General features: G+C 49.0%; 1 protein-coding gene across 2 annotated transcripts in view; it reads right to left on the bottom strand.

Annotated features, from left to right (window-relative positions):
- The window catches only part of LOC134560542 (mitogen-activated protein kinase kinase kinase 3-like), a 77,834-nt gene that overhangs the window by 14,878 nt on the left and 36,798 nt on the right, over positions 1–26,158 (bottom strand). Inside the window, exons 4-8 of one of the 2 annotated variants that reach the window (XM_063416656.1) lie at positions 17,851–17,894; positions 16,744–16,843; positions 11,646–11,759; positions 10,051–10,162; positions 3,165–3,298 (exon numbers count right to left, since the gene is read on the bottom strand). In XM_063416656.1, coding sequence (XP_063272726.1) covers positions 3,165–3,298; positions 10,051–10,162; positions 11,646–11,759; positions 16,744–16,843; positions 17,851–17,894 — 504 coding nt within the window. The remainder of the gene's footprint in view (positions 1–3,164; positions 3,299–10,050; positions 10,163–11,645; positions 11,760–16,743; positions 16,844–17,850; positions 17,895–26,158) is intronic. The other variant, XM_063416666.1, reaches the window with a different exon arrangement.

The following is a 26,158-nucleotide window of genomic DNA, read 5'->3' as shown; positions in this document are numbered from 1 at the left end:
AAAGGGGAAACAATAAAGCCATGCACCGTAGCTCTCCAAGCTCCAGAACTAGCAGACCTCTGCAGGATCACCCATTTCTGATGCCTTCTCTGCATTACTGTTCTTTCCAACTGCTATTTGATGAAGCAAAGATAATTAACTCCCTGATGCTCAAAGCCTGCGGAGAAGTCAGTGAGATTCAAAGTGCTCCAAGTATCTGTGAGAAATAATAATATCACTACTAAAGGAAAATATGTATCAGGACACAAATGATGTGCCCAAGGCCAAGTGGATAATGTGTACCACAGCCAGGACTGCAGCCCTGGACTCCAGATTTCCCAAGCTGCCCTGGCACACGAGCCCAGCCTTCCTCTCCACTGATAAGCACAGCATCATCAGGGTTTTGGCTGGAAGAACCAGCTTGGCTCTCACCAGCTCAGTGAGTCAAAAGCTGCATTTGTGTTGCTTCCTGGATGAGACATTGTACTGGCCAGGGTTATTTATAGCTGGTTAGTAACAATAGAGGGTTTGTGTGGAGTGGTAAACCCTGGAGCTGTGTGCACTTCCACATGGAGCAGAGCCTGCTCCGGGCCACGCTGCGCTGCCGGTGGTGCCACGGCAATGCCACAGCAGTGCCATGCTCCCTCCTGGCTGTGGACATCCACCAACCCCTGCTCCACAGCTCATTCCTGAGAAAGCTGAGCAACGAGGGTTAAACACCATGTGGAGCCACACTTTGCTCTTCCCACACTGCTCCTCCTTCCCCAGCAGCCTCTCTTTCCACAGGCTGTTCCTGTCAGCCCTCCTCGGCCGCTTGTCATGAACAGCTCGTGCTGTTCTGGCCAGGCAGTCCCAAATGCAAAGTGCAATTTTTCTCTGCTTCCTAGTTTTTAACCCCAAAGCCTCCTTCTAAATTCACTAGGCCAAAGAGGAGCAAGCACTCTGGCAGAACCCACTCCCCACCTCTGCCAGCCATGCCAGGTCTCTTCCAGCAGTTAAAGCTGAAACAGACTCATTTCTCAAAAGCATAAAATTGGGAATTGGAGCATGCTCCATACTCAGCCTCTGTTCATCTGCCAGGCTGGTCTCAAGACCACAGTTGCATCACTGGGTTGCACAGGGGCATTCCCAAAAAGGCAGCAAGCTCCAGCTTCTGAGTGGTTTTCCAGGAGGCACATATGGAAGCAGCAGTACAAGGACATTGTGAAGGCAAAGCCCATATAGGGAAAAGCACGGCTGCTCAATGAGAATAGACAAAAAAACCCCAAACCATTCCCCAAACCCCCTTTCCCTGCTTCTAATTTGCCAGCAAAGGGCTGCAGGCCACCCACGGTGTGATGCTGGGGAAAAGCAAGGAGAGCATCTGGGAATCTTCATCCAGAGCAGTTCAGGGCTCTGAATTAATGGAGCTCCATGAACAGCCAGTGGAGCTGGGCTGATTTACACCCAAGGGGGTCACGGGGACCCTCCCCCTGCACATACACACACTTTGTCTTAATCCTCCCCAACATGTTTTGGAGACATGTGAAAACAATAGAGAGCCAACTTTTGGCTGCAAGGAGCACACGATACATCTGCACTCTGACGCTGCCAAGACTCACCCGGAGTGACTTCTGATTTTATTAATGGCTGTATAATAAACTGTTGAAAACACAGCTTTGCCATGGAAACACCAGCACAGCCTGCATGCAAATGTGGAGCTAGTGGGTGCTTTTGAGTGTAGGAAATACACATCTCCCCATAGCAGCCTGATGGGTTTAGTGCCTTCCAGATGTCCCTCCTGCAAACTCTGGAGCTTGGTCCTGCGTTTCCAAGAGCTTTGTAAGAATGACATGTGCTCAGACAGCCCAGCTGACTTCACAGGATCTATACTGAGCTCTTCAGAGCTATAGATTGAGCAGAAATACAAATGGGAAGGGAGGTAAAAGCTGCTCCCACTGTGGTCCCTTGACACTGCAGTTTCCCTCACTGTGGGTACCAAATTAACTGGAGCATGAAGTACTGCTCAGCACTGAGGAACTTGCTGCTCTTTTACTACTGAGGGACTGGAATAGACAATCTCCTTATTAAGAGAGTTAAAAAAAATTTAAAAAATAAATGGGGAATGGAAAGAGACACAAAACCACAGAGGCTGTGGGCAGAGCCAAGAACTGTAACTGGAGCTCAGGCAGAAACACCCCACGGGAAGCAGCCAGAGCTGCTGACATCCCCAGGCTGTTGCAATCACAGGCAATCGTTTGCTTGGCACATTCCCTCATGGCCCTGGGATCTGGGAATGCCGTGGCCACGAGGGCCTGGCAGCTGGTGCACACGTGTGCCCACATCTGTGCTGCCCCAGAGCTACCTGGGGCACACTTGCCATCCCCACAGCAGCTGGCTCTCGGGGTTCCTGGACTTTCCCAGGCACATCAAGCCCAGGGGCACCCACTCCTAGAAGAAGCTGGCCTGAGCCCCAGGTACAGGCACTGCTGGGGCTGAACAGTGGGAACAGCTCTCACAGCGCAGCCTCCTGACACCCAGCTCAGTGTTGGGAAAGATGAAACAGGAAAGTCTTATAAATATGATTGCTCGGCAAAAGATTTTGAGGATATGAAACCTATAAACGAAGTAGAAATGAAAGCAAGTTTTGATGTATACAATTCCAAGCCAGTCAGTGAACAACTGGAAAAACAATGGTTTAGCCAGCTAAAGGTGAATTATTTCTTGATTGAACAATACCCTTGGCAAATTAAGGGATGCCAAGGTCGGAGGGACCCAGCCAATGTGACAGGGAAGCGAAAAAGGATCTAGAAAGCAGCTTTTAGGATTTAAAATGTAACACTGCATGGTAATGTAGTACTTCTAATAGGCTGTATGTAGATTCTATAGGATTTGTGTCTTACACTGGCTGGATGTTGTAAATCAGCATATTCAGCACAGAAAAAGATAAAATGTATTGCAACCAGAACTTAAGGGTCTCTCAAGCATGTTTTCAGTTGTACCTGGCAACTTTAAGCTGGCTCTTGTTACCCACGACCCAAGATTGCTGTGAATCCATCTATGCAGTAACCAGCAGTTTTATTACGAGCCCATCTCTGTGCAGCCCTCCCAGCCCAGCCTCATCCCAATGAACAGCAGTTTTATTGAGAGCCCATCCCTCTGCAGCCCTCCCAGCCCAGCCTGCCCCCAGCCCCAGCCCTGCTCACGTTCTGGTCCATGGTCTCGGGGATGAACTCGCCCTCGCTGTTGATGCTGGTGTAGGACCCCTGGCGGGCGATCTGCTGCTGCTCCTCGGGAACGCTGCCCGGCGGCGGCGAGCTCCGGCCCGTGTGCAGGGACCCTGCAGGGACACACACAGCTCAGGGAGGGGACCTGCCCGGCCAAACCCCTCCAGAAACGCTGCTCCTGTCAGCACAGAGCTGCTGGAGACCTGCTGGGTTGGAACTCATGGGGATGGGAATGGGGCTAGAGGTGTGATGCTGGTTATGGGCATCCCCCAAAGCTTTAGCAACAGGGAGAGTTTGCTACTGTGGGACCACTCTGCTGTGATACAATCAGTCAATCTCAAAGCAAACCACAATCCACAAATCCACCTCCCCTTCCCTCCCTGAAGCAGGTCACTGCCTTGTCCAGGCATCTGGGAAACAGCCCGGCTGTGCTCAGTGCAACATCCCTGAAGCAATTGTTATATGGAAAACAACTTGCACTCAAATATCCACTTCTCCCCCCTCTCCCTACATGAAAGTAAAGAGGAAGATAAACCAGCCCTCAAATCCCAAAACCCCAGGGCAGGAATGACCTATGGGATTAGTTTGTCCCATTTTTAGCCAAGGGAATTGTCTCCCCTGTCTATAACCCCAGAGCCTCTATCCTGAGCATCCTATGCACAGACAGCAAAGCTTCCACTGGCTCCCTCACAGGGCTCGTTCAGCAGGTGATTTCCATTTTACACCTGGGAGAGAACTCCACAGCTTCTTTATGAAGATGTTCCATTCCTCCTGTTTATTCCCCCAAATCCATGCTATCCTTGTGCCTTTCTCAGCTTTAGGGATTTGCTGCCCTTGCTTGGCCCAGCTGCAGAGTCTTGGCTCTGCCTGACTCCCTGCAGTCCCTCCCCTCCATCCCTGTGCTGTCATCACTCCATGGCAAGGAATTGCTGACAGGGATCCGTGCTGGAGCTTCAGCTGGTCAGCATCATGCAACGTGAGCTTGCAAACACCAGAACTTGTTTTCATGCAGACTTCTGAAAAGCACACATCCTCCAGGAGACAGAAAGCACATGGAGATGCATTTCCTCCCATATTGTACCTATTTTGTGGCACTCTCACCAGTTCTTGGGTTCATTACTACCATTTGCTAACGTGTCCAGGGCTGAGCACAAGAAAAAGGTACTGGGAAGGGGCCTAGCACATCATGGAAAGTCAACACTGATCCATCAACACAACACTTCTGCCTCTTCTGCTGCTACTCTGCACCACAGTTACTGTGCCAGATGGACGCTGGAATAAATTCCTCTGCATGATCAACACTATGAACCCGAGTTCCCACCTTTCACTTCAGCAGATACACATCAGGAGCTGTGAATGTTAACAGTGTCACACCACCATTAATAAAGATCACTAAATCAGGCCTTTTTTGCTGGATTTACATCAAACACACAGATTTGTCTGTCCCATGCTACATCTTCCTTCTGACTCTTTGCTTAGATTGTAAAAATAAAAGTCATATGGCTTTGAGTTACTTTTTTTTTTCTTCTTCTTCCTATTTTCTCCTTCACAGATTTCCTGCAGGATAAGAACACAGTGAAAAAACTCCAGCTGAAGTAATGCCAACATCAAGAGGAGAGAATTTCTCGAGTGCTGCAACACTCATAACGAACTGGCTTTCCACCAGCCCTCAAACAAAACCAGTTGGGAAGTACAGCATCCTCTCTTTGAAGATAAACAAATAAACTTTTCACTATTGAGCGGTTTGGGCACCCTGAACAAATCACTGCATCAGCAGCCCCTTGTTTGCTTAGCAGATGTCAATCTGGAATGCAGCACAAGGACATTTGGGTGGCTCTTGCCCCAAAAAGCTGCTGGAGGATTTAGTGAGGTGTAACTGCTGTACCTCAGCTCTGCTGAGCATTTCTGTTCCTACTGCAATGAGCAGTGGTCTGCTCACACACCTTTGGATCTCTTGCTCCAGTGACCCATTTGTTATCCAGAAACCCTTTCACTATGATTTTACAAAGATCTGTACATGCCCTGTTTGAACCAGAGAGTTAAACCAGATTTGTCACAAGCACAAAGACCTTGCATGATCTTGCATTAAGCCTTTGCCTGTAACAACTACCCACAGCCACAGATCAGCTGTGTTTGACCTTCCAGAGCCACATTTCCTGCCAAAAACTTTAAAAGGGGATGAGACACCAGCTATTTCCCAGCAGGTAAGGAAATTAAACAAAGTGCTTAGGCTTTTGCATGCTTGGAAAGTGCTGGAGTGAAGCCAGGCTGTTTGGGTAGAAGTGCTGCCCAAAGTAATTTTTAGTTTCACACCTCCAGGAGCACTGGTTGCTGCTGCTTTGCATCCATGCATACTCTTCCACTGGCAGAAACGTGGGGAGGGCTGGGAGCAGAGCTCTGGAGCTCAGGGTTGATTCCCCACTCCAGCCCTATCCTGCTCTGTTAACAATACCTCAGGCAATCCCAGTGCTGCTGGAGGAGAGGAAGAATGGAAAACAAGGGTCAGAGAAAGACAGCAACAGTGGTACTTTATGGCAGGCTTAATTCATAGTGGGGAAAACACAAGGCACATTGGATATGTTGGAAAATGCTGATTAATCCACCCTGAGGCAGAGGAAGAAACAGACAGAAAAGCCCAGATGTGCTTGTTTGACACATCTCAGATGCTCTTCACACTTGACCTACTACTCAACAAACAGCAGCAGCACCAGGCAGGGAGAGGAGGCCCCCAAGGGACTGTCCTGGGGTCTGTGGGATTACATGTCAGCTGCAGAGGGGATGGGACAGGCTGTGAGGAGACACTCCTGCACAGGCAGAGAGCTGGGCAGATCTCAGCAGCTCTGTTTGGGACTCCTGAACTCAGAGCTGGCAATGGTGAAGACCTGACCTCGGTTACCCTCTGCACAAGGTGCTCTGGGGAGGGACTCCTGCTCCATGTTCCACACACCAGAGTAAAGCCACAGCCTGGAGACGAGAGCACAGAGTGTCCCAGGGCCAGCACGGAGACTCTCAGTCCCTGCTGGCACCCGCTGGGGCCTTTCATGTTCCCTTCTGGCAGCTTTAGTCAAGAAGAGCCTTTCATGCAGTATGTGCAGGGCTCGTGGTGCTGCACGTCCAGCCAGCTCCCCTGTGCCAGGCTCGGCCTCCCTCCGCCCCCGCATTCCCTGGCTCCATCCTTCCCCTGCTCTTCCCAGAACTTCACCCATTCCACACCAGCACCAGGCAGGGAAGAGGGCTGTCTTTTTCTGTTCCCTGAGCAGGCAGGGCAGGCAGGGTTTGCTGGCAGCTGCCACCACCCCCAGCTGCAGCCACGGAGAGCCAAGCCCTGGGATGACATTCCCAAACCAGGGACACGATGTCAGGATGGGCAGAAACACCAGGCTCAGGACAGGGCTGCACAGCAGAAGGACAGAAACCTGCTGGAAATTTCTCTCTCTGCTCCTGTCAAGGGGAGCTGTGAGCAGATGGATCAAATCTACCTCAATTTCTTCTTTTCCAGTGGGATGCCCACAAGTCTCCCTCCTCTCCTTGCTGATCCTTCTGAGCATGGATTTCTACATTTTGATTTGAGGCAAATTTAGGGTACTTCTAAACTAATAAGCAAGACAGAAACTATTTTCTAGCTCTAAAGCAGCTGACACAATGCACACAGATAAACTTTCCTCCTCTTCTCAAAACAGAGCAGATGTCTGTCAGCCATCCTAACTCCTGCAGTACTCCTGGTTTGGTACATGAAGCCATGGCTCAGCAGTCTGGTTTTCCATTAAAAAATAAAATAAATAAAATAAAGTAAAATAAAGCTTCTGGTAAATGTTTCCACCGAAATGGTGATGCTGGAATGGTGCTGTTAAATAATTTTTGGATAATGTTCTGAAACATGCATTTCTTCAAAGTAAATAAAAACAATTTACTCAGTTATCTGAATATCCAGAACCCAGAAAGGTTTCTTTTCTCAGTCCAAGTTCCCTTGTGCTTTTGCTGGCCACCAGAAAACTGGAAGGGGATTTCCACTGAAAAAGTTTATGGGCAAAAAAAAAAAAAAAAAAAGAAAATATTGACTTTACATAAGGTTTTTCAGGGACACTGCATGAAGACATTTTCTCCCTAGCAGAAGCAAAAATAGCTAAATCTTCCCCAGAACATCTACCTCCCTTGCAATGTGCTTGTGCCAATTACACACAGTTTTATTATTTTCCGCTGCTGCTTACACGGCAGAGTCAGCAGAAAAACATGAGACATCTCAGAAACACGGAGAACATGACCCTGAACCACCTTTTATTATAAAGACACTTAAAATCTCCTTTTAAATGTGGTTTCAAGAGAAAAGCTGAACTGAGATTCTCGTTTGATAGCAACCACTTGGATGACAGCAGAAGGAAAAACACTGTGAAATGCCCTGTGACTGCAAGGGAAGAAGAGTTTCTCCTACAGAATTCACAGCCTCTTAGGATGTCTTTTGACTGTGCACCAAGTTCAGTGAAATCCCCACTCCAGGAAAACAAACCCCAGCATCATGTCTGTCTGTCTGTCTATTCCCTGACTCTGGATTTAATGCTCCATCTGAAATGCTGCTCTCACTTTCAGCTCTCTGGAGTTTCTGCCTGGCTGCTGGATCGCCCAGTCCTGACTCAGGAGCTCAAAAATGCATCCACTGAATTGTGAGCACGCTCTAAGCAGAGCTGCAGCAGCTTCCTACAGATCCCAGACAACCCAAAGCAAGGAGTGACCTTCTGTTGTCATGCAGAGGGCTTGTTGAAACCTCTTTGCAAGACTGATGGCTTACATAGAAAAAGAAACAGGTATGGCTGATGCTTGGGCTGGTTACTTTTGCCACCTGACCATGTAAAAGTGCCAAGCACTCGGAATTTGGCACATTAGCTCCTGTAAATCCCAACATCAGCACAGTCTGCACCCCACAGCTGCTGCTGCCCAGTGCTCCTCCTTCATTTCCTTGACTCAAGCAGCTCATTCTGTCCATTCCTCCACTCTGCTCTTTGAGTATTCCCTCAAAACCCATTTGCACCTCAGGCTCTCACCCTTGCAGAGCTGAAATCTCACCCTGTCTGCCTTGCCCTGGCTCAGGGCACTCCTAAGGCAGTAACACCTCACAGTCAGTGGTGCAGAGCTGGTCAGGAACCAGCAGCTCCAAAACAGAGAGGACAGGTCAAAGCACAACAGAAAAGTTGGTAGGAAAGTCTTAATTTGGCAAGAACCCATCTTCCCACTGGCACAGCTGCACATGGAACCAGTCCTGCCCATCATGCTCAGGCTCCCACAGTGACAGCTCCCAGTGCCACAGCTCTCTGCTCCTAACATGTACCAAAAAAATCCAGGGCAGCAGGGAAGTTTTGCTCAAGCATGGTTCCTGCTGAGACTCCGTGCTTTATGTGTGCATTTCATTCAGGGTCATCTAGTGACTCTGCCAAACTCTCAAATACCACGTGAGCTAGAAGAAAATCCGAAAAACAACAGAAAAAGACAAGCCTGGTACATCCAAAGACCAGGCTCAGAGAGAGCCCTTGCATATGTGCCACCCACCCCTGGCATCAGTGAGAGCTGGGCATGGCTGTACAAGGGGTATGTTGGACCTAACCTAGAAGAATATTTTCTATACATCTTGTCTGAGATGCAGCAAAGCACAGGATTTGTTATCAGCACAGGCTATGAAACAGAGAAGGGGTGAGTCCTTGGAGAAAAACACTCTTTTGTTGCACAGAGAAGAGTTTGGAAGTATTTACTGCCATATAAGTACAGAGGATCTTTAGAGGATGAAGTATTTCTCCATGTGTATTCCTGAAGCAGGGCCTCACTTTATTCAAGGCTGTCAGTTCTACAGCTGGCAAGTACTTGCATGAAAATAATAAAGATCTGTAGGAATTACCCTATAACCTGCACCCACAGAAAACATTTACTGTGTGCAATAATCATTCATCCTGCCTGCAGGCTGGAATATCAGAAATTATACTCCTGCTATACAGTTCCACATACTGCTTTACTTGTTCTGCACAAGGCACCCTGCTCTCTACAAAATCCTACAAGGATCTTCACACAAAAGCTCCTACACACAGCTGATCAACAGCATTTCAAAAAGCTCAGAGTATTTTAGAAAGCAAGGAAAGCACAAACTCAAGCCCAAAAAAACAAAGAGAAAACCACACAAGGCTACAAATAAACTCCAGTCCCTGCAGGGCTGCAAGAGGAGATCAGGTATTTGCCAGCCTGGTCTCAGGGGTTGCAGGTACCTGCTTCCAGCACCTCTGAAGGGAAGGGAATGTCACCACTGCAAAACACTGCACACACACCCCTGGGAAACCCCAGAGACAGCCACCACAGATGCCATTTCACCCACAAGAACAGACTGATGGCACACAGACACAAATCTGGTCCTTATGTGGTGAAGCTGGTCCCAGCCCAGGAGTTAAGGAGCCCGAGCCCACTCAGCTACATTATCCTGCCACCTCAGAAAGGGGAACAGATACTCACAGAACAGCACACAGCTAAAGGAATAACCAAAGATCCCAAACAGCCTTGGCTTTCTATAGATCATCACCTTTCACTTTGACAAAGCTCAGTGGAATCAAATTAACTGGACATTTTAATCACTGCATTTCCCACCCCCAAAGTACACCCCAGGTCCCTGCTTTTGAGCTCAAAGTGACTCTGCTCAGCACAACCTCTCCCAGGCTGCAGAGTGTCTCCTCCTCAGGCTGAGGACAAGCAGCAACTGCACTGAGTTACTGTGGGGGACATCAGGCTGGCCATGCAGACTGTAACACCCACAGGGTTGTGACAAAAAAAGAGGAAGGGGGTGGTGGCCAGGTTGAACAGCACAGGGCTCCCCACAGGAGCGCTGTGTTTCACTGACCTGTGGAATATTTGCGCGTCCTCTCGGAGTCTTTGTACAGGGACCCCATGATATCGCCCATGGACCTGGAGATCCTCATCTCATGCTGCTTGCTGTTGTTTGGCTGCAGGAGCTGGTGATCAGACAAAGGGAATGATCAGAACTGGCCAGAGCCCTGTGGACACACCATGTGAAACCCTGCATTTGGCTTCCCCTGACCCTATTACCCAAGAACTATTAAAAAAAAAAAAAGAAAAAAGAAAGAAGACATGCACGTAATCTAGAGTGATCCAAAAACCATTCACAAACAATCCACATCTGCTAATAAAACACTCTAGTAAGATTAAGCTCCCACAGATAATGGCTAATACAGTTATTTGACATAAAAGTCTGTTCCTGCACTCCATTATCTCCAGATAGGCACAGAGACTGATCACTGGACTGGAAAGACTTGCAATCCCAAAATTAGCACCTCTCCTTCGTGCTCCCTAGACTCCAGTGGCAGCCTAGGCACTAAGAGGTTCCTCTGTAACAGGGCAGAGGAACAGAGAGTGGAAGGTCAGGGAAGACAGGCAAGAGCAAAGAAATGCATTTCCAGCTGGTAACTTGGTAGTGGCCAGGTTTTACTAAGACCACACGCTACAGTGAACAGGGATTTTATGATAATTCCGTGTATGACCTCAGAATCGTGTGTTCTCACACACAGGAGCAGGGCCACACACTTCAGGAAGAGAAGGGCCTGCTCTCAAAGGCAGCCAGGAACCCACCTGGCTCCTCTGCTCTCAGCAGCACTGCTGAGTTCCCACAAACTGCCCCATTTCCACCCAGGGTGTAGGAAACCCCAACCAATGCCTCAGTTTCCCCTGGGGCTCTGCTCCCTGCACTTCCCAAACCTCTCAAAAAGAGTGGAGAAGCTCCAAGAGCTGTGAGCAGAATGGAGATAAGCACTGTGAGTTTCAAGACTCCCAGTCTCTCCAGTACTTCTAGGAAATAAAAAGAAGAAACAGAGTTGCAACATCTACAAATCCCCTGCTTCACAGCCTGTGCTCGGGGCAGCACGACATGTGCTTTGGCAAGACACTCTGTGCAAGCAAGGTCAAGCTAACAGGCTTAACTGCAAAACCACTGAGCTCAGGAAAAACTAATAAACAAATAAAGATGGAAAAAACCCAGACAGTTCTGCATGAGAGTGGAGGATTCTCCAGTCTGCTCTTCCCAGCCTTTAGCACGGCGGCAGCACGTGGAGGGGACAGCCCCACGCTGCCACCCAGCCTGGCAAGGGCCAGAGCATCATCCTGAACACAGAGGTGGGAAGGAATGGTGGCAGCATCTCTAGAAAGAAAGCACAGGGAGTTCTCTCAGGGTTTAACCTCGTTTGAGGGTCAGTCTGGTATTTAACCCTTCCCAGGATGCAGGAGCAGGCAGAGGGAGCTGAGCTCAGTCTCCGGGCTGCTGTCACAGGAAGGTTTCTGAGCAGCTGAGCCAGAGCAGGGCTGAGCCCTCTCAGAACCAGCCTGCCCTCTGCTCTGCACCGTCAGGAGACTTTTCCACTCCCCAGCACAACAACAAGGCATCTCACTCCGGACACAGAGGAGCAGGGAAGGTGGAGGGCTCACATTCGCTTTCTTTGGAGCGCTCACAAGGATCCGCAGGCTCTTCAGGGAAGGGCTCAGCTCCAGCTGTTCCATCGCTTCGTCCAAATCTTCCTGGGATTTCAGCGGGATCAGGAGCTGGAAGGGATTAAACAAACACCGGAGGATGGCAATGTCACACTTTTGGGTAAACAGAAGGAGCCAGATCCTTACAGGGAGCAGCTTGGGAATCGGGGGATGGATGAGGGAGGAGCCCAAGGAGGCGATGGAAAACGGAGCCCCCGTGCCCTCCAGCTTGCCGAGCTCTGGTGTTTTCTTCCAAGCCCTCATTTACCGAGGAACAGACGCAAAAAAATCACAACAAACAACATCTGCAAGGGGAAAGCTTAAAGGTCACACCAGCAATCGAGCTAGTGGGAAAAGGAGAGGGCTGGGATGAAACCTTGGGCTCGCTGCCTGCTACTCTGATTCTGCAGGCAGGACCTGCTGCCACCCAGCCCCAAAACAACCCCACACGTTCCTCCTGGGTTGATGGTCCTGCAGTGGTGCTCCAAGACACTAGTGAGTTGCACCCAAGGATTTACTCTGGCAGAAGCTTTGTACCCTTCCCTACTGCTGCAACCTGTGCTCCTGCACACTGACACAGCTCCCCAGTGTCTGGCCATCAGGTGAAACCAGGGAACATCCCACAAATAAAAGTTTTTTCCTCTTTTGATGTGAAAGGTGTGCATTGCTCTCCTTCCAAGAACCACTTCTTTCACTCCCAGCAGAACAAATTCAGCTTCTGCTCTTTGTAAGAACAGAGAACTGCACAGTGCCGTGTCTGTCAGGCAGCAAAAAGCCCTGATGTTTTCCTGGGAAATGGCAGGCTATTGCCCTCATACCTCCACGGGGAGTTTGACCCTCCCAACCTTGCTGTGTGGTGTACCATGTCCTGCAGACAGCCTGCAAAGCCTCCAACGCCCCACACAGCTGCACTTCAGAGGAGCTCTGTGGCCTTCTGCTGCCCTGGGCTAAGATTAAAAGCACAACTTCTTGCCCCTCATTCCAGGATATTCTGCCTAATCTCAGACCAAACAGGCCTCATCCTCTGCAGGTTGCCTCGGGCACTGAATCCGGCCAACACAGCACATGTTATTCCCATGCCTGTGCCAAAGTACACTGTAACTCCACTGACCAAAGGCACCGAGCAGCCACAGCTCCCAGCAGGCTCTCACTGGTCTTACTGGGAGCCAGAGCTTCCCAGAACTCCTGAAAAGTGGCTCAGCCCTCTGGGGGATCAGGGCTCCTGCCACCAGCCACAGCAAACCCACCTCAGAGCAGCTGCCACACAAGGTGACACTCACAAGCCAACTGGGACAACCTTTTTGATCCCAGGGTGTTGCCAAGGGTTTGGCTGTTGGCCTGTAGGCAAACACACCCAGACTGTGTGCTCGTGGCCCTATGGCCAAGGAGGCCAGTGATGTCCTGGGGTGCACTGGGAAAAGCATTGACAGCAGGTCAGCAAAGGGATCCTGCCCCTCTGCCCAGCCCTGTGAGGCACATCTGGAGTGCTGTGCCCAGCTCTGGATCAAGAGAGACAGGGAGCTCCTGGAGCAGGGCCAGCTCAGGTACAAGGAAAATAAAGGGATTGGAGCATCTCTTGTATGAAGAAAGGCTGAAGGAGCTGGAGCTGTTCAGGCTCAAGAGGAGATGCTGAGAGGAGACTTCATCCCTGTCTATAGGGAGGGCCCAGAGCAGGGACCAGGCTCTTCTCCTTGAGGGCCAGCAATGGCACCAGGGAATGGGCAGGAGCTGATGCCCAGGCAGTTCCCCCTGGACATGAGGAAGAATTTCTTGTGCAGTGGCCGAGCACTGAACAGATTGCCCAGAGAGGCCGTGGAGTCTCCTCCCTGGGGATATTCCAGAACCATCTGGACACAATCCTGTGCTTCTCTCTCTTTCTGACCCTACTTAAGAAGGGAGGTTGGACCAGATGGCCCACTGTGGTGCCTTCCAATCTGACCCATTTTGTGATCCTGTGATTTCCTCTCATCCTTCATTCATATTTGAATAAACAACCTGTACTCCTCACAGATATCAGATGAAGATGGTACTGAGTATGTCTCCTAAATGCAATGATCAGCCTGCTCCCTTAAGCAGTAGAGGTGGAGAGATTCCCTTGGGGCACTGCTTCACCCTCCTGAAGTTCACAAAGGCTCTGCCTTAAGCAGACAAAGCTCCTCCTCTACTCTCACCCACACAGAACTGAGAATGGTGGAGAGCTGCTCTCCCTTGTTTCACCACCAAGCAGAAATTGAATTCTAAGCTCAGCCCCACTGCTCATCCATCCCTTCACTGAGCTCCTTACAAGTGTTCAGAGCAATCCCCCAGCTGCTGCTCTGAACAGAATGTTCTGTAGGTCACTCCATCTCTCTCCAACATCACAACATGAACATGTTTGCATGCCTCCTTCAGAGGAGCCAAAAACATCAGGGAGAAATTGCCCTCTTGTAAAAGGGACTGGAGCCAGTATTTAGCTTGGCTTTACCTATTACCCACATCTGGCAAGAAAATTCTGCTCCATTTGGCTCCCAGACTGTGGCACATACAGATATCAGGAACAGGTATCTGCTGGCATCAAACTCAAAACAGACTCATGCAGAACCATGGAAATAACTGCCAGGGTGGATTTCCAGAAACTGGGTTTATTTGATCTACAGACTGAGCTGGGATTAACAGCAAAGTTTACCTACACAGAAGTTGCACAAATAGAGCTTATTAGATTTTTTCCTTGCTTTTAAATAGTACTCTCCCCTGGAGCCTGATGTTTTAGGGGGGGACTTGATGGTCTCTCCACTGCAGGCTGAGACAGTGAGGGCAAAGGCTGAGGTTTCACCAACTACAGCAGCACTGTCAGACCTCACTCCGTAAGACACCGCAGAAAGCCAAAGAATTGTAGGAAACAGGGTTGGGGAAAAATCTGAGAGGTCAATTAGTTCATCTTCCTGCCACTGCAGGACCAACTGGCATCAACAATTCTCGACAAATGTTTGTTAAATGTGCTTTTATCTCTTCCCTCCTCCCCATAATGGTGCCTCTACCATTTCCCCAGGCTTCACTTCTCCCTCAGCTCCCAGAATGATGCTGAGGGGCAGCCTTGGAGGAGACAACGGCAGGTCAGAAGAGAAGTGGTGCCACACGGAGGTTCAGTGAACTTCTGTCTAAGGTCACATCACAAGCTGGTGCCTGGCCAGGCCAGGCTTTGCTGTCCCACTCCTCAGAACGATGAGCCCAGCCTAGAACTAACACAGACAAGCCCCATGGGGGACACCCATGGCCAGGCCCTGCTCTTATCTACACCAGCCCCAGCCTGCTGATTCCGTGGTCCCACCAGGATGTGATTCATGTGTGCCCTGCTCCACCCATGGCATGCTCATCTCACTGATCCTGGCCTCAGGACAGCTCCTCCACCAGGACAGGGACTGCCACTCGGTGAGATTTTGCAGGGGGCTGCTGGCCTCACTGTAAATTTGATCTATGAGGTGCCCTGCAAGAGAGATGTGTGATGGCAGCAAAGAATTACTGCTCAGCTCCCCTGGAGCATAAAGACAGGGTGAAATATTTAACTGCAGTGAGTCTGTGGTCATGTTCCCTCTGAAACTTGCAGTCATGACACCCAAACCCTTGACCCAGGAGGCCAGATCACCACGGCTATTGTCCCCCAAGATCCCTCTTGTCTGTTTATAGTGTTTCCACAGCAACAACCCTAAATTACTACTAAATTACATCTTCTCAAAGCTGTGAGTTCTCATGAGGTGGAATTTTTATGTGTAGGAAAACAAAGCACTAGGGAAGTCATCCCCAGCCCTAAGAAATCAGGAGTACCCAAAGGCCTGCTCATGGCCCTGCTATGTGCTGTGCACATGCCCAGAAAGACACTCTCTAAAATGGGATAAAATGCATTATTTAAGCTTCTGTTTGCTGTTGTTGGAAAGAAATCATCTTCCAGTGGGAAGAAACCTGGAATGAAATGAGTCATTCCTGGAGAATTCAATGGCAGGCTTTTCCCAGGAGGGATGTCAAAGAATGCCCAAGATTAGAAACCTGACTGCATTCAAAGCCAAAACCCAGTGGACACTTTGGTATCAGGAGGCACCTATTGTAAAAGAATTGGAACTTTCTTTGTGGAGCAAATCTCTATTGAAACAGAAGGGAGAAAAATAATAAATGGAGGGAAAAAAAGAAGAAAGGATCCTTCAGGACCTCTCTCTCCATTCATACTTTAATCAAAGGCTGCAGGTCATCTGCAATTAGTACTTGACTCAGGGCAGATCCAAAAGGATCTGTGTTTAAAAGCTCACCTCTTTGCCATTTGGCCCTCTCCTCCTTCCCAAAACCAAACCCACCCCGAGAGTCCAGTGGCTCCAGGTGCCTCACAAGAAAACACTGAGCACACCAAAACAGATGCCAAGGATCTCCCCTTTCTGCTAACAGCCCTCAGTGAACCCTCCTTTCACACACAGGGCTCAGAGAGAAAGTGGCAAAAACACAGAGGCCTGTGTGCTGAATGATGGAGGAGAAAGATCTTCAAGCCTTGAAATGCAAGGATTGCAGAGGGAGGGTTTCTTGGCTGCTTTTATGTGGCCACAGGAGCTGCTGGAGGAACGTTCAGTGATGCACATTTCACTGCAGGCCCAGCCACAAGAATGTGCACGTCGTGCTGGGGGTTTGGGTGAGACAAAGTCAGTGCTAGATAAAAGAACACTGTGTGAGCAGCACTGTCCCTCCTGCTGTGCACTTCACGCTCCTGCAACTGCCCCCGAGCTGGGAAGGCTTCAAAACCCCCAGTGAGTGAGGAGAATCTTTTGTTCCAGGGAAAAGACAATGTTCCTGTGTAACAGGCTTGACTTGAAATAATTTTCACAAAGGAAAATCCTGCCTTGGAGTCTGAAAATCCATCTGAGATGTGTCCAGACAGCAGCTCTTGTGCACTCACTAGCTGGGAACCACAAAATAAGGTTATTTTTCTTCATATCCAAGTAAAACACCGAATCAGGGCCTTCAGAACAAACCAGTGCTCGATTCTGAAGTTGGCACCAGGCACCCCAAAGCTGCCCCTCAGCAGTAAGGAGAAGAGTACCTCATTGTTCACACAGACCAAGTCCATCGTCTGTCCAAAAGCATCCGTGACCTTCTGCACCACCTCCTTGAATTTGACTGGTCTTGGAAACTGGATAATCCTGTACACACAAAGAAATACAACAGTCTTGGTTTAGAGGAAGCATACTGGAATTTGGGATTTGACTGACAGTACAGACGAAAGGACTTGTATTCCATCACGAAGCATGAAGACTGCACCTTGCTTTTACACTCACAGAAATGCTGCTCCTCTGCTGTGTCCCAGAGGGGACATGACTACCCTGCAAGGATATTTACCAAAAATCTTTGTGCAGCTCTGCTGCTCCTCCCTCTAATGTGAGGTACAGGTGGAAAAAAAGGAAGTCCAGCAGCCCTCCACTGGAGAAAACCCAGATCAGGCAATGGTCAGGGATTTATCATCTCTATTTTCAGCAAGGGGGTCTGAACAGGGAGGAGGGCTGGAAGTGGGGATGATGCAGTTTGGCATCCTGTGACTCTCCTGTACCATCACACACAGCACCTCTACAGGTATTTACAGCACCTCTACAGTTATTACAATCCAACCCTAAAATAACACTACTTAAATTTTCTTTGGCTTTAACATGCACCTTGGACCATCAGCCTGTGTCCTGTCCTGTCACAGTCACCAAGCAGAGGTGATTCCATGAAAATGTCAAGCAGGGAAGGGCGGACAAACTTTAACTCCCAGCCCTATTTTTATGGGATCCATGCCCAAAATCTGGTTATCTTAAGTAAGTGTCATGGACTGCTAATCAAAGGACACACTTCTGTAGAGTTCCAGCTCCACTGTGGCTCAGCAGGGCTCAAGGATCAACAAGAGAAAAGGATCCAAGTGTGCACCCAATGTCCCTGGTAAAAGAGGCATTTAATGACTTCCAGCTTGGAACCATTTTGCCTGCGTGCAAATCCCAGGAGTTTCTTGTGGCAAATGGGATGCCAAGGCAGGACTCTTCCATATAAAAGTGCAGCTGACTTTTAGGGGAATGAATCCTGAGCTCAGCTGCAGCTGGCTGAAGTCAGCAGGACAGTGTTGGGTGGAAAAGGTAATCTGTCCCCTTATTCACGAAGAACTGGACTAGGCACCTACCTTTTCTCTCCTTCATATTCAAACTTGATCCTGACACTTCGCTGCTGAAAGGAAAAACAGAGAATGGTGAGGTCCCAAACTGCATCCTGGATTGACTCATAGATCCAGAGCTGACAGGAGTTCTCAGGGAGACTCTTCTAACTCTGTAATGCATCTGGTTTATTTAGGCCAAACTGCCTGGTGGACTCACAGCCTTTGGGGACACTCCACATTGCTGAGGAATGTGCTTGTCAAAAAGTAAGTTCTTCTGTAAGCCTCTATGACTGCTAGTTTAAATAAACTGCATTTAGAAGGTGTAAAATGGTCCTGACCTCACTTGGGAGCAAGGCACTGTTATCAGAGGCCAACATGTTAAGTGTCTGATGCCTGTCCACCTACAGCACTTCCCATGGTTTCACCCCAGTTCTTTTCTGCTGGAAACCCAAAAAACAAAGCTCAGAGGATGTTTACTAGAACACAGGAATATTTGGGGTGAAGAATTAAAAAGCAAAAGAGTCTCCATTCCCTAATGGAATTGGAGACAGTCTAGGATTTTAAAGCCAACAGTGCTAGGATGATTGAAGGGCAGGTTGCTATTTTGTTAGGACCTAAAAAGCACAAAGTGTATCAGGCTCAATGCACAGCAAATGCCCATCCTGAACTGACCCATTGCTCACCTCAAGAGAAACCACAAAATTTGCCCAAAGAAGAGCCAGTGGAATCACAGGCACACAGCTATGCAAGGACCAGTAAAAACCACTTCTCTCATCCTCTATTTGGGCATATTTAGCAGCAATCAAGACCACAAGGAGCCTTTTCATTCCTTCAGCTTCTCAGACCAAGTCTGAGCCAAGCATCCCTTAGATCAGTCCAGGCCTTTCCGGTGGTCTCCAACACAGATCAAAACCCTCTTTACATGCCAGACCAGGTCTAGTCACCCCACTTAACCAGCATGTTCCCCCCACAGTGCCCAGCAGCCCTCTCAAACAGCTCTCTTCCCATGCAGAGGGAAGTGCTGGCCACCTCCCTGCGAGGTGGAACCCCGGGGAGGGCTCGCTCCCGCGCCGCCGGCGTCTCACAGGGATAACTCCCAACTGGGAGGGTGACAGCCCTTCCTGAGCACAGCACTTATCTCTGGGCCTGGGCTGCCAGCATGTGAAGGCACACTTTCCATCCTCCCAGAGGCAAAGCAGAGCTGCAGTGGAACAGCTTTGTTTCTGACGAGGAAAACCAGCTGGACGGGCACCCTCCGGTTTGTTTTTAAGCTGACAGCTCCTCGAGTTCTGCAAACACCCACTGAAATTCAGGAACTCGAGGCTGGGGGCGATCCTGCTGAAAAGCTTCAACAGATTCAGGGTAAACAGGCTGGATCACCCGAAATGCATCCTTGTTATCTCTGCTGGTGGCATTTGCTGTGTTTCTGGAAGGGCTGGGAAGAACCAGCGCTGGGACAGTCCCCAAGTAGGGCACTCCACAGGCACTTATGTCACCTTGGCACCTAAAGCCAGTGCTCCAGACCCACAAAGCTTGGAGAGCCTCCAGGTTCATTTCCAGAACCAGGCCCAACTTGTAAAATATACCAGATTAATTCTAAACCAGTCCGAAATTCAAAAGGAGAAGAGATGACCATAACCAGCCTGTTGCTGAAGGGTCAAATCATTCTGTCAAGACAGGCAAATACAGGTGGGATTGCCACCCTGGATTATCTGTGCTGGAAAAGAAATTATATAGGCTCTTTTATGCCAATATTTATTTGCAGGCCTGGTTGGTTAATCCCTCCTGGGTGCTGGCAATAAATTGGCCAGTGTGGGCTCACTGACTGCAACACCATAAAACCCTTCTCTAAAGAAAGAAGAGATAAAAAAAAATCAGGGCAAGGAACTTTCAAGGTTTCTCCTTACAAAAGAGCAGGACGTGGAAGGGGAAGAGCTCACGCAGCTCTGGCCTCACTGTAGGAAACCTTTCAAAACACAGGTTTCACTTTCAGCACAGCCCTGAACACTGCACTGAGCTGGGATGTCACACACGCTGCCTGGTTGTGCTGAGCAGCACAGATTTCACAGACAAACAAGTTTTGAAAAACAGCTTGTGGCTGGAAAATGTCAGAACACTCGTCTAAAGCTCCAGAGAGAGAAGAAAATGAAAAAAAATGAGCCACGACCCTGCTGCATCCTCTTCTTCTACATCAACAACAAGGCTGATGTGCCATGGCCCGACGCCAGCAGAAGGACGCCAGCTGCCCCACACTGCTCTTGGTTGCTGCAAACACATTGGCTGCAACAGGGAAATGAAAACCCACTTCATTTCATAATTAGATAACATTTTTCTTTAATATAAAACACACTAACCTCTTGCCTCCCTCAAAGAAACCAAGACCTTTAGCTCGCAAGCATTTGGAAGAGGGATAAATTCATATTTATCAGTCTGAGAAGTTGATTACAGTTTAATTTTTCAGGCTTCCCTTGGCTTGCTCATGTTTTTGACCCACAGCTCAAGCTGAATTCATCATTGCTATCAGCAACAAATACTTTTTTCCTTTCTCAAAGAAATAAAAAAGGAGTGGGCAGTGCCCAAAGTACTAGGAAATCTCAGGGGATGCAGAGCACTTCCTAAATGCTGGAGCAGGCTGTGATTTTTTACACCCATGGAAGTCTGGTTTGCAGCAACCGGTTTAAGATTACACAGGGAGCCTGGGGCACTGCCAAGTGCTGGAGCAGAATCTCATGTCAGACTGCACCCAGCATCCCAAATGAACAACCAGGGGGAATGCAGGACCAGCACCTTCTCCATCAGGAACCCAACACAGAGTGCAAAGGTTGAGGTGGAGGAGGTGTGGGTGGTGGGGGCTGCTGGGTCCTACTCACTTTTACAATTTTGTGAGGAACACGACTCCCCCTTGCACAATCCAGGTTGTACTATTCACTGTCCCTGCCATCAGCTGTCACATGAGGTCAAGGGTAACTCTGTTCTCCTTCAGTCAAGAGGTCCTTAGTGGGTGTAGGAGAACAAGCTGAGACATTTAAAGGCTTGTGTTAAGTACAGTGCAGGAGAGGGGTAAGGACAGTCACAGGCATCAACCCTGAGCTCTGGCAGAGCATTTAAACAATATTTTCATCAGCACTGTGAGAGCTCAGGGAGCTAATGGAGCAAGCAAGGAAAACTGAGGCACAAAGGCAGGAGGGGTTTTGGCTAAGAGTATGAAGAGAAAGCCCAGCCTGGGGAGGAGGAGGCTCCATGGAGACCTTATTGCAACACTTGAATATATCAAAGGAGCTTTATAAGATGGAGAGAGACCTTTTGCCAGGTCCTGTAGTGACTGGATGAGGGCAACAGTTTTCAACAGCAAGAGGCTAAATTAAGATTGGAGACAAGGAAGAAATTTTCTATTACTGGGTTGATGAGACACTGGAACAGGTTGCCCAAAAGAGCTGTGGATGCCCCATCCCTGGAAGCGTTCAAGGCCGGGTTGGATTGAACAACCTGGTCTAGTGACAGATGTCCCTGCCACAGCAGACAGCCTGGCCTTCAAAAGCCTTCCCAGCCCAAACCATTCTGTGGTTGATTCTCTGAAGCAGAAGAGTGGCAGAGAGAAGCACAGAATGCAGGTGTCTGGCCTCCAGGGCTGTGTGCACCGAGCACTTTTCCCTCTCTGCGTGCGTTTCCGCGGGGCACGGAGGAGCCCATGGCCCCGCTGGCGCCTGCAGACCCTGCTGCGACACAAACAACACCAGCGACAGCCCTGACAGGAAATACCACAGCCATTCCCTTCGTTTCTACAATGATTTCTTCTCCAAAATACTCGTACCGGCATTTCCTCCAGCCCTGCAAACAAACGGCATTTCACTCGCTCTTGCCATATTCCTCCAAAAGGAAAAAGCAAAGCCACTGCTGCGGCCGCAAACCCATCACCACCTTTCCAGGCTTTCCTTGAGGTATTCTTGGCTCTTTCCTCTGATTTCACAGAGAAAAAGACCACAACTGCCAAGCTTCAGAGAGGGAATTCAGATGGGAATTTGGGGAGAAAAGGGGCAACTGCTTTTGCCTCTTGGCGGGAGACCATGTAACCCCAGCAGGCTTGGCCAAGCTCGGCCCTCCGAGCTGGAGCAACAGCCCTGTCTGCTGGTTTAGATTAAGGAAAACGTTGGAAAAAAATGGAAAAAGTGTTTCCAAACGAGGTGAATCATGATCTTATACAGAGATCCCTGAAGAGCTGACTGCTGTTTGTAATAAAAGCACACACAGAGAACAGGAAAACAAGCAGTTAGTCCTAAAATGGAAGCGACTCTGGAGGAGCAGAGGATGCTGAGCACCCTCTCAGCTGAGCAGCCAGGGGGTTGCTCAAATTGGGGTGCAGCTCCAAGCTGAGCATGTGGAAAAGGCTGTGTAATGGCAGAAGCAGGCAGGGAGCCAGCAGAGGAGCCAGCCCTGCACCTCCATGCCTGTCTGTGTCACTGAAACAACTAAAACTGCCACTCTGGAAAATCCCAGACTAGCACAAATTCGAAGATTCCCCCCATCATGCCATCTCCTCCTCCTGAACTAGGCTGCCATCAGAAACAGTGTTCTGTCCAGACCCCACTTCTGTGGCTTTCTTTAGACCTGCTCCTGTCAAATCTAACCAGAGGACAGCTTTGCCCATGCTGAGACATCACAAGGATGGGGCCTTTAGAGCACTTCTTCCACCCAAATCCACAGCTGCCTCACAAACCAACTGGGACAGAGCCTCTGACTTCAGCATTAACCCTTTTGTGGCCAAGAAAGGCAGAAAAAATCATCACAAGGGGCCTCCTGTTCCCCTGGGTGCTGCTCATTCCAGCCTTGCTCGTATCAACCCACAAGACCCCCGGCACTTACTCTGCCTCAGTTTCCCCCCCTGGGTAATAAGAGGAGCAAGTAAATACAGCCACTTTTGCACACCACAGGGCAATCAGAGGGATTGTTTTCACTTCTCTCATTTTCTACTCTCTGGATTAGGAAACAACGAGAAAACCCCACAGGCAGTTCGAGTCACTCCCTTTGTCCGAGGCCACAGAGCGGTGGGATTCCTCCTCAACTCCTGGCTCTGGCTAAGAGGAATCAGCAGCGCAGGGCCAGGCTGAGGGGACTCCTCCACTGCCCCAAGGTGCAGGTTGTTTGCATCAGCCCTGTGCCTGCCCCTGCCCCCAGCAGTTCCTCACACGCCAGACAGCTGGAGCACAGCCCCAGACCGCAACGGAGATGACTAATGCACGTCACTGGGAATCATCTGCACTGAACCCCCACGCACGACGGGCTCTTCAGCAATCAGACAGAAAGGAGTTTCTCTGGAAGTGCCCCCTTCTCATTTCAGGGGTGGAAAGCACAATATATCCCAGTCCTCCTGGATCTCTGCAGCTTTTTTTTCCCCCTGAAAGCAAGTTCAGTCCCTAAGTGGCTCAGAGGACAGTGGGAAGATGATGCCTAGAAGGTTCACTGTTACAGACATTGCTGTTTCAGACAGCAGCACAGATCACAGGCTTCAAAATGTTTATCTAAAACCACCCACCTGGTAGGGAACAGCTTTTTTCCAGCTGGATTTCTCCCTGGTATCACCCTCTTCGCACCCAAGTCAGCTCTGCAGCAGGCATGGGAAGGCCCCTTAAACCCTCGGGACTCCACTGCCTTTGCCACCTCCAGCCAAGGCTTTCCCAGCAATGCTCCCCCTTGGCCCCTTGCTTCTGCTCCCCAGGCAGGGAAATCCCTGCAGATCCCCTCACAGAGACTCCCATCTTCCCCCATCCACATCTTATCCTCCAAATGTAAACCACAGGTGATAAAGCCAAACTCCTAAACTCCTTTTTCAGGCTGCTCAAAGACCCACAGAGAGCCCTGCAAAACGAGCTGCATTTTACTGGAGTTACGAGCAAGCCTTGTCTTGCATCCAGCTTGCCAAAGAGAAGAGTCCAGAGGTAATTTACTAAATGAACGACTTTTAGGATGGTCTGACATTGGATTTACATGGAGAAACATTTCCTACAAATATTTAATTGCCGTGGGAGAACGTCCCATTGTGATCAGGATGGCAGAGGAACTGCTGGCTGCATTGGCCATGACAGAGGCCCACTGACAAGCAGCTTCATACTGCCAGTTGCCAAGTGCTATTTATAGAAGTGAATGGATGTGCACACAAATAGACACAAAATAAATGCTAATTTAATTGCTCTTTTCTCTCCCCATCCTTTTGTTCAGGATTTCCTAATTACTCGGGGTTTCCCTTCTTATTCCACTCATCTTTTTCCTTAATGAACTCAACGCAGATCTTCATTCTCCTGTTCCCTTCTTCCCCTCTTCAGAGACATTTCTATGAACAAACTCCCTTGTTCAGTCCAAGAGATAGCCTGAAAGGACTCCTTCCAGCCATGCCAGAAGATGCACAAGGAATAACAGAGGGATTAAAGGAGTAACAGAGGAACACTAGTGCAGAAGCTGCACTAAGAACAATGTCAGAATGATCCCTCTGTTCCCAAAGAACAGCTCTGCTTTAACTCACATGAGGAAGGAAAAGAGTGTCCATGCCTGTCCCTATAATTCCCACAAGGGAGAGAGGCAGGATAATGTAGTGGCTGCCACACCTGACCAGGACTCAGGAGATTCCAGCTCAGCCATCACATCTGCTGCCAGCTGCCTGGGCAATTCAAGGGAGGAAAATCACCCACACTGCTCTGTGCTGATTTCCAGCTTGTTCTGCCATGAGGCAGTGCACATCCAGAAACACAGCCTTTGCCCTAAACTCATTTGTGAGGGAAGAAAACTAGGGAAAGAAAGACTTTTATGAAATTTGACAAAGGATGTTCATTTCTAAAGATGAACTGAAGCAAAGCTATCGATATTTTGGGAAAGAAATATTTTGGAGCACACACCACCACAGGCTGTTTTCTTGTGTGGCCCAGGTCTACCAGGAATACAATCTGGCAGGACTCAAATTTCAACTTGTGTCAAGAGAGCACTAAGGAAGCCCTCCAGGAGACAGGAATGAGATAGCACTTGGGCTGTGTTTCTCTGTGTACCAAGAAACTGCTGCAAGCCACAGAGAACTGGCCAGTTAGCCAACACATTCTTGTTCTGAACTCTGTCTTTCAGTGGAAATTTGGAACACTGACTAAAGGATTCCCATGCCTCAGAGAAAACATTTTTCCACAGAAAAAGAAATATTATTTTATTAATCTACTAACTGAACTCCCAAACCCAAGTAGCTCAATGTGAGCACGTTGCTGCAGGGCCTCATGAGAGGCACCAACAATGAGATGACCAAGAGGACATTTTATCACCAAAATGCCCCCATGCCTCATTCCCCCTCCAAGAAAGGAAAATGTGCAGGCATCCTTCAGCCCAACCAGCCAGTCTGATCACAAGAAAAAATAAACAATAAAAAGGGAAAATCAAGTACCAAAGGAATAACAAATCACAGGCACGACAACAGCATTTCCAATGCAATCTCTCTCCCACATCAGTGCCCTAAAAAACAAGGGAAAAAAGCCCTAAAAGTGGCCCAAACAAGCTGATTAAACTGAGCTACAAACACGAACCAAGTCCCCACTAATTCCACCTCCTTTGGCCACTCCCCACCTCCCAAACTCGCCTCCCGCCACGAGCCAGACGTGTTCCAGCTAGTCCAATTTAGTGAGGCAACAACTCAACATCCTCCAACGCCCTTCATCTCCTGGGGCTTGCTGGTCTGAACCCTCAGCTCCGGATGTGTGGGGAGAGAGGGATCCTGACCATCCACATCTCCCCCTTCAGAGAGCTCTGAGCAACCCTGAGCAAGCAGCTACGGCTGCTCCACTTGTGGATAAAAAGAACTCTCATAAAGGGGGAAGTGTTTTTCCAAGCATCAGTGCTCTAGTAAAAAGGAAAGTTTGATTCCTGCTATAATAATATTGAGAACAATTGGCAGCCAACTATTCTAAATAGTTCTCTGATACTCTAAATGTTCTATATTTAGAGTATATATACACTCTATATTGATATTGTTCTCTAAATATTCTCTGTTACTCTGGTACCAGAGCATGGCATACCTCCATTGGTGATTTATAAAAGAAGATGCAGAGTGGATGGGCTGTGGGTGTGAATTTGATTGCAAGACGCCAACTTTATGCAGATAAGAATTCAATCACCAAAACTATCATTTTCCTTATTTTTGACCAATTATCTGGTTAACTGCTGCATCAGCAGCCCAGGTCTCAAAAAGGACAGCAGGGGTCTTCCCCCACTGCTCAAAACAAATGTTTTAAGAGGAGCTTGAGAAGCTCTGCTGCCCTGAAAGCAACTCGAGCTGGCTCCACACGACCCCCACCCACCACCGCGCACAAGA

The sequence above is a fragment of the Prinia subflava genome, chromosome 1, assembly GCF_021018805.1.
Source record: "Prinia subflava isolate CZ2003 ecotype Zambia chromosome 1, Cam_Psub_1.2, whole genome shotgun sequence".
Taxonomy (NCBI): Eukaryota; Metazoa; Chordata; class Aves; order Passeriformes; family Cisticolidae; genus Prinia; species Prinia subflava.
Note: the sequence above shows the minus strand (reverse complement) of the source record. Positions and strands in the feature narration are given on the sequence as shown.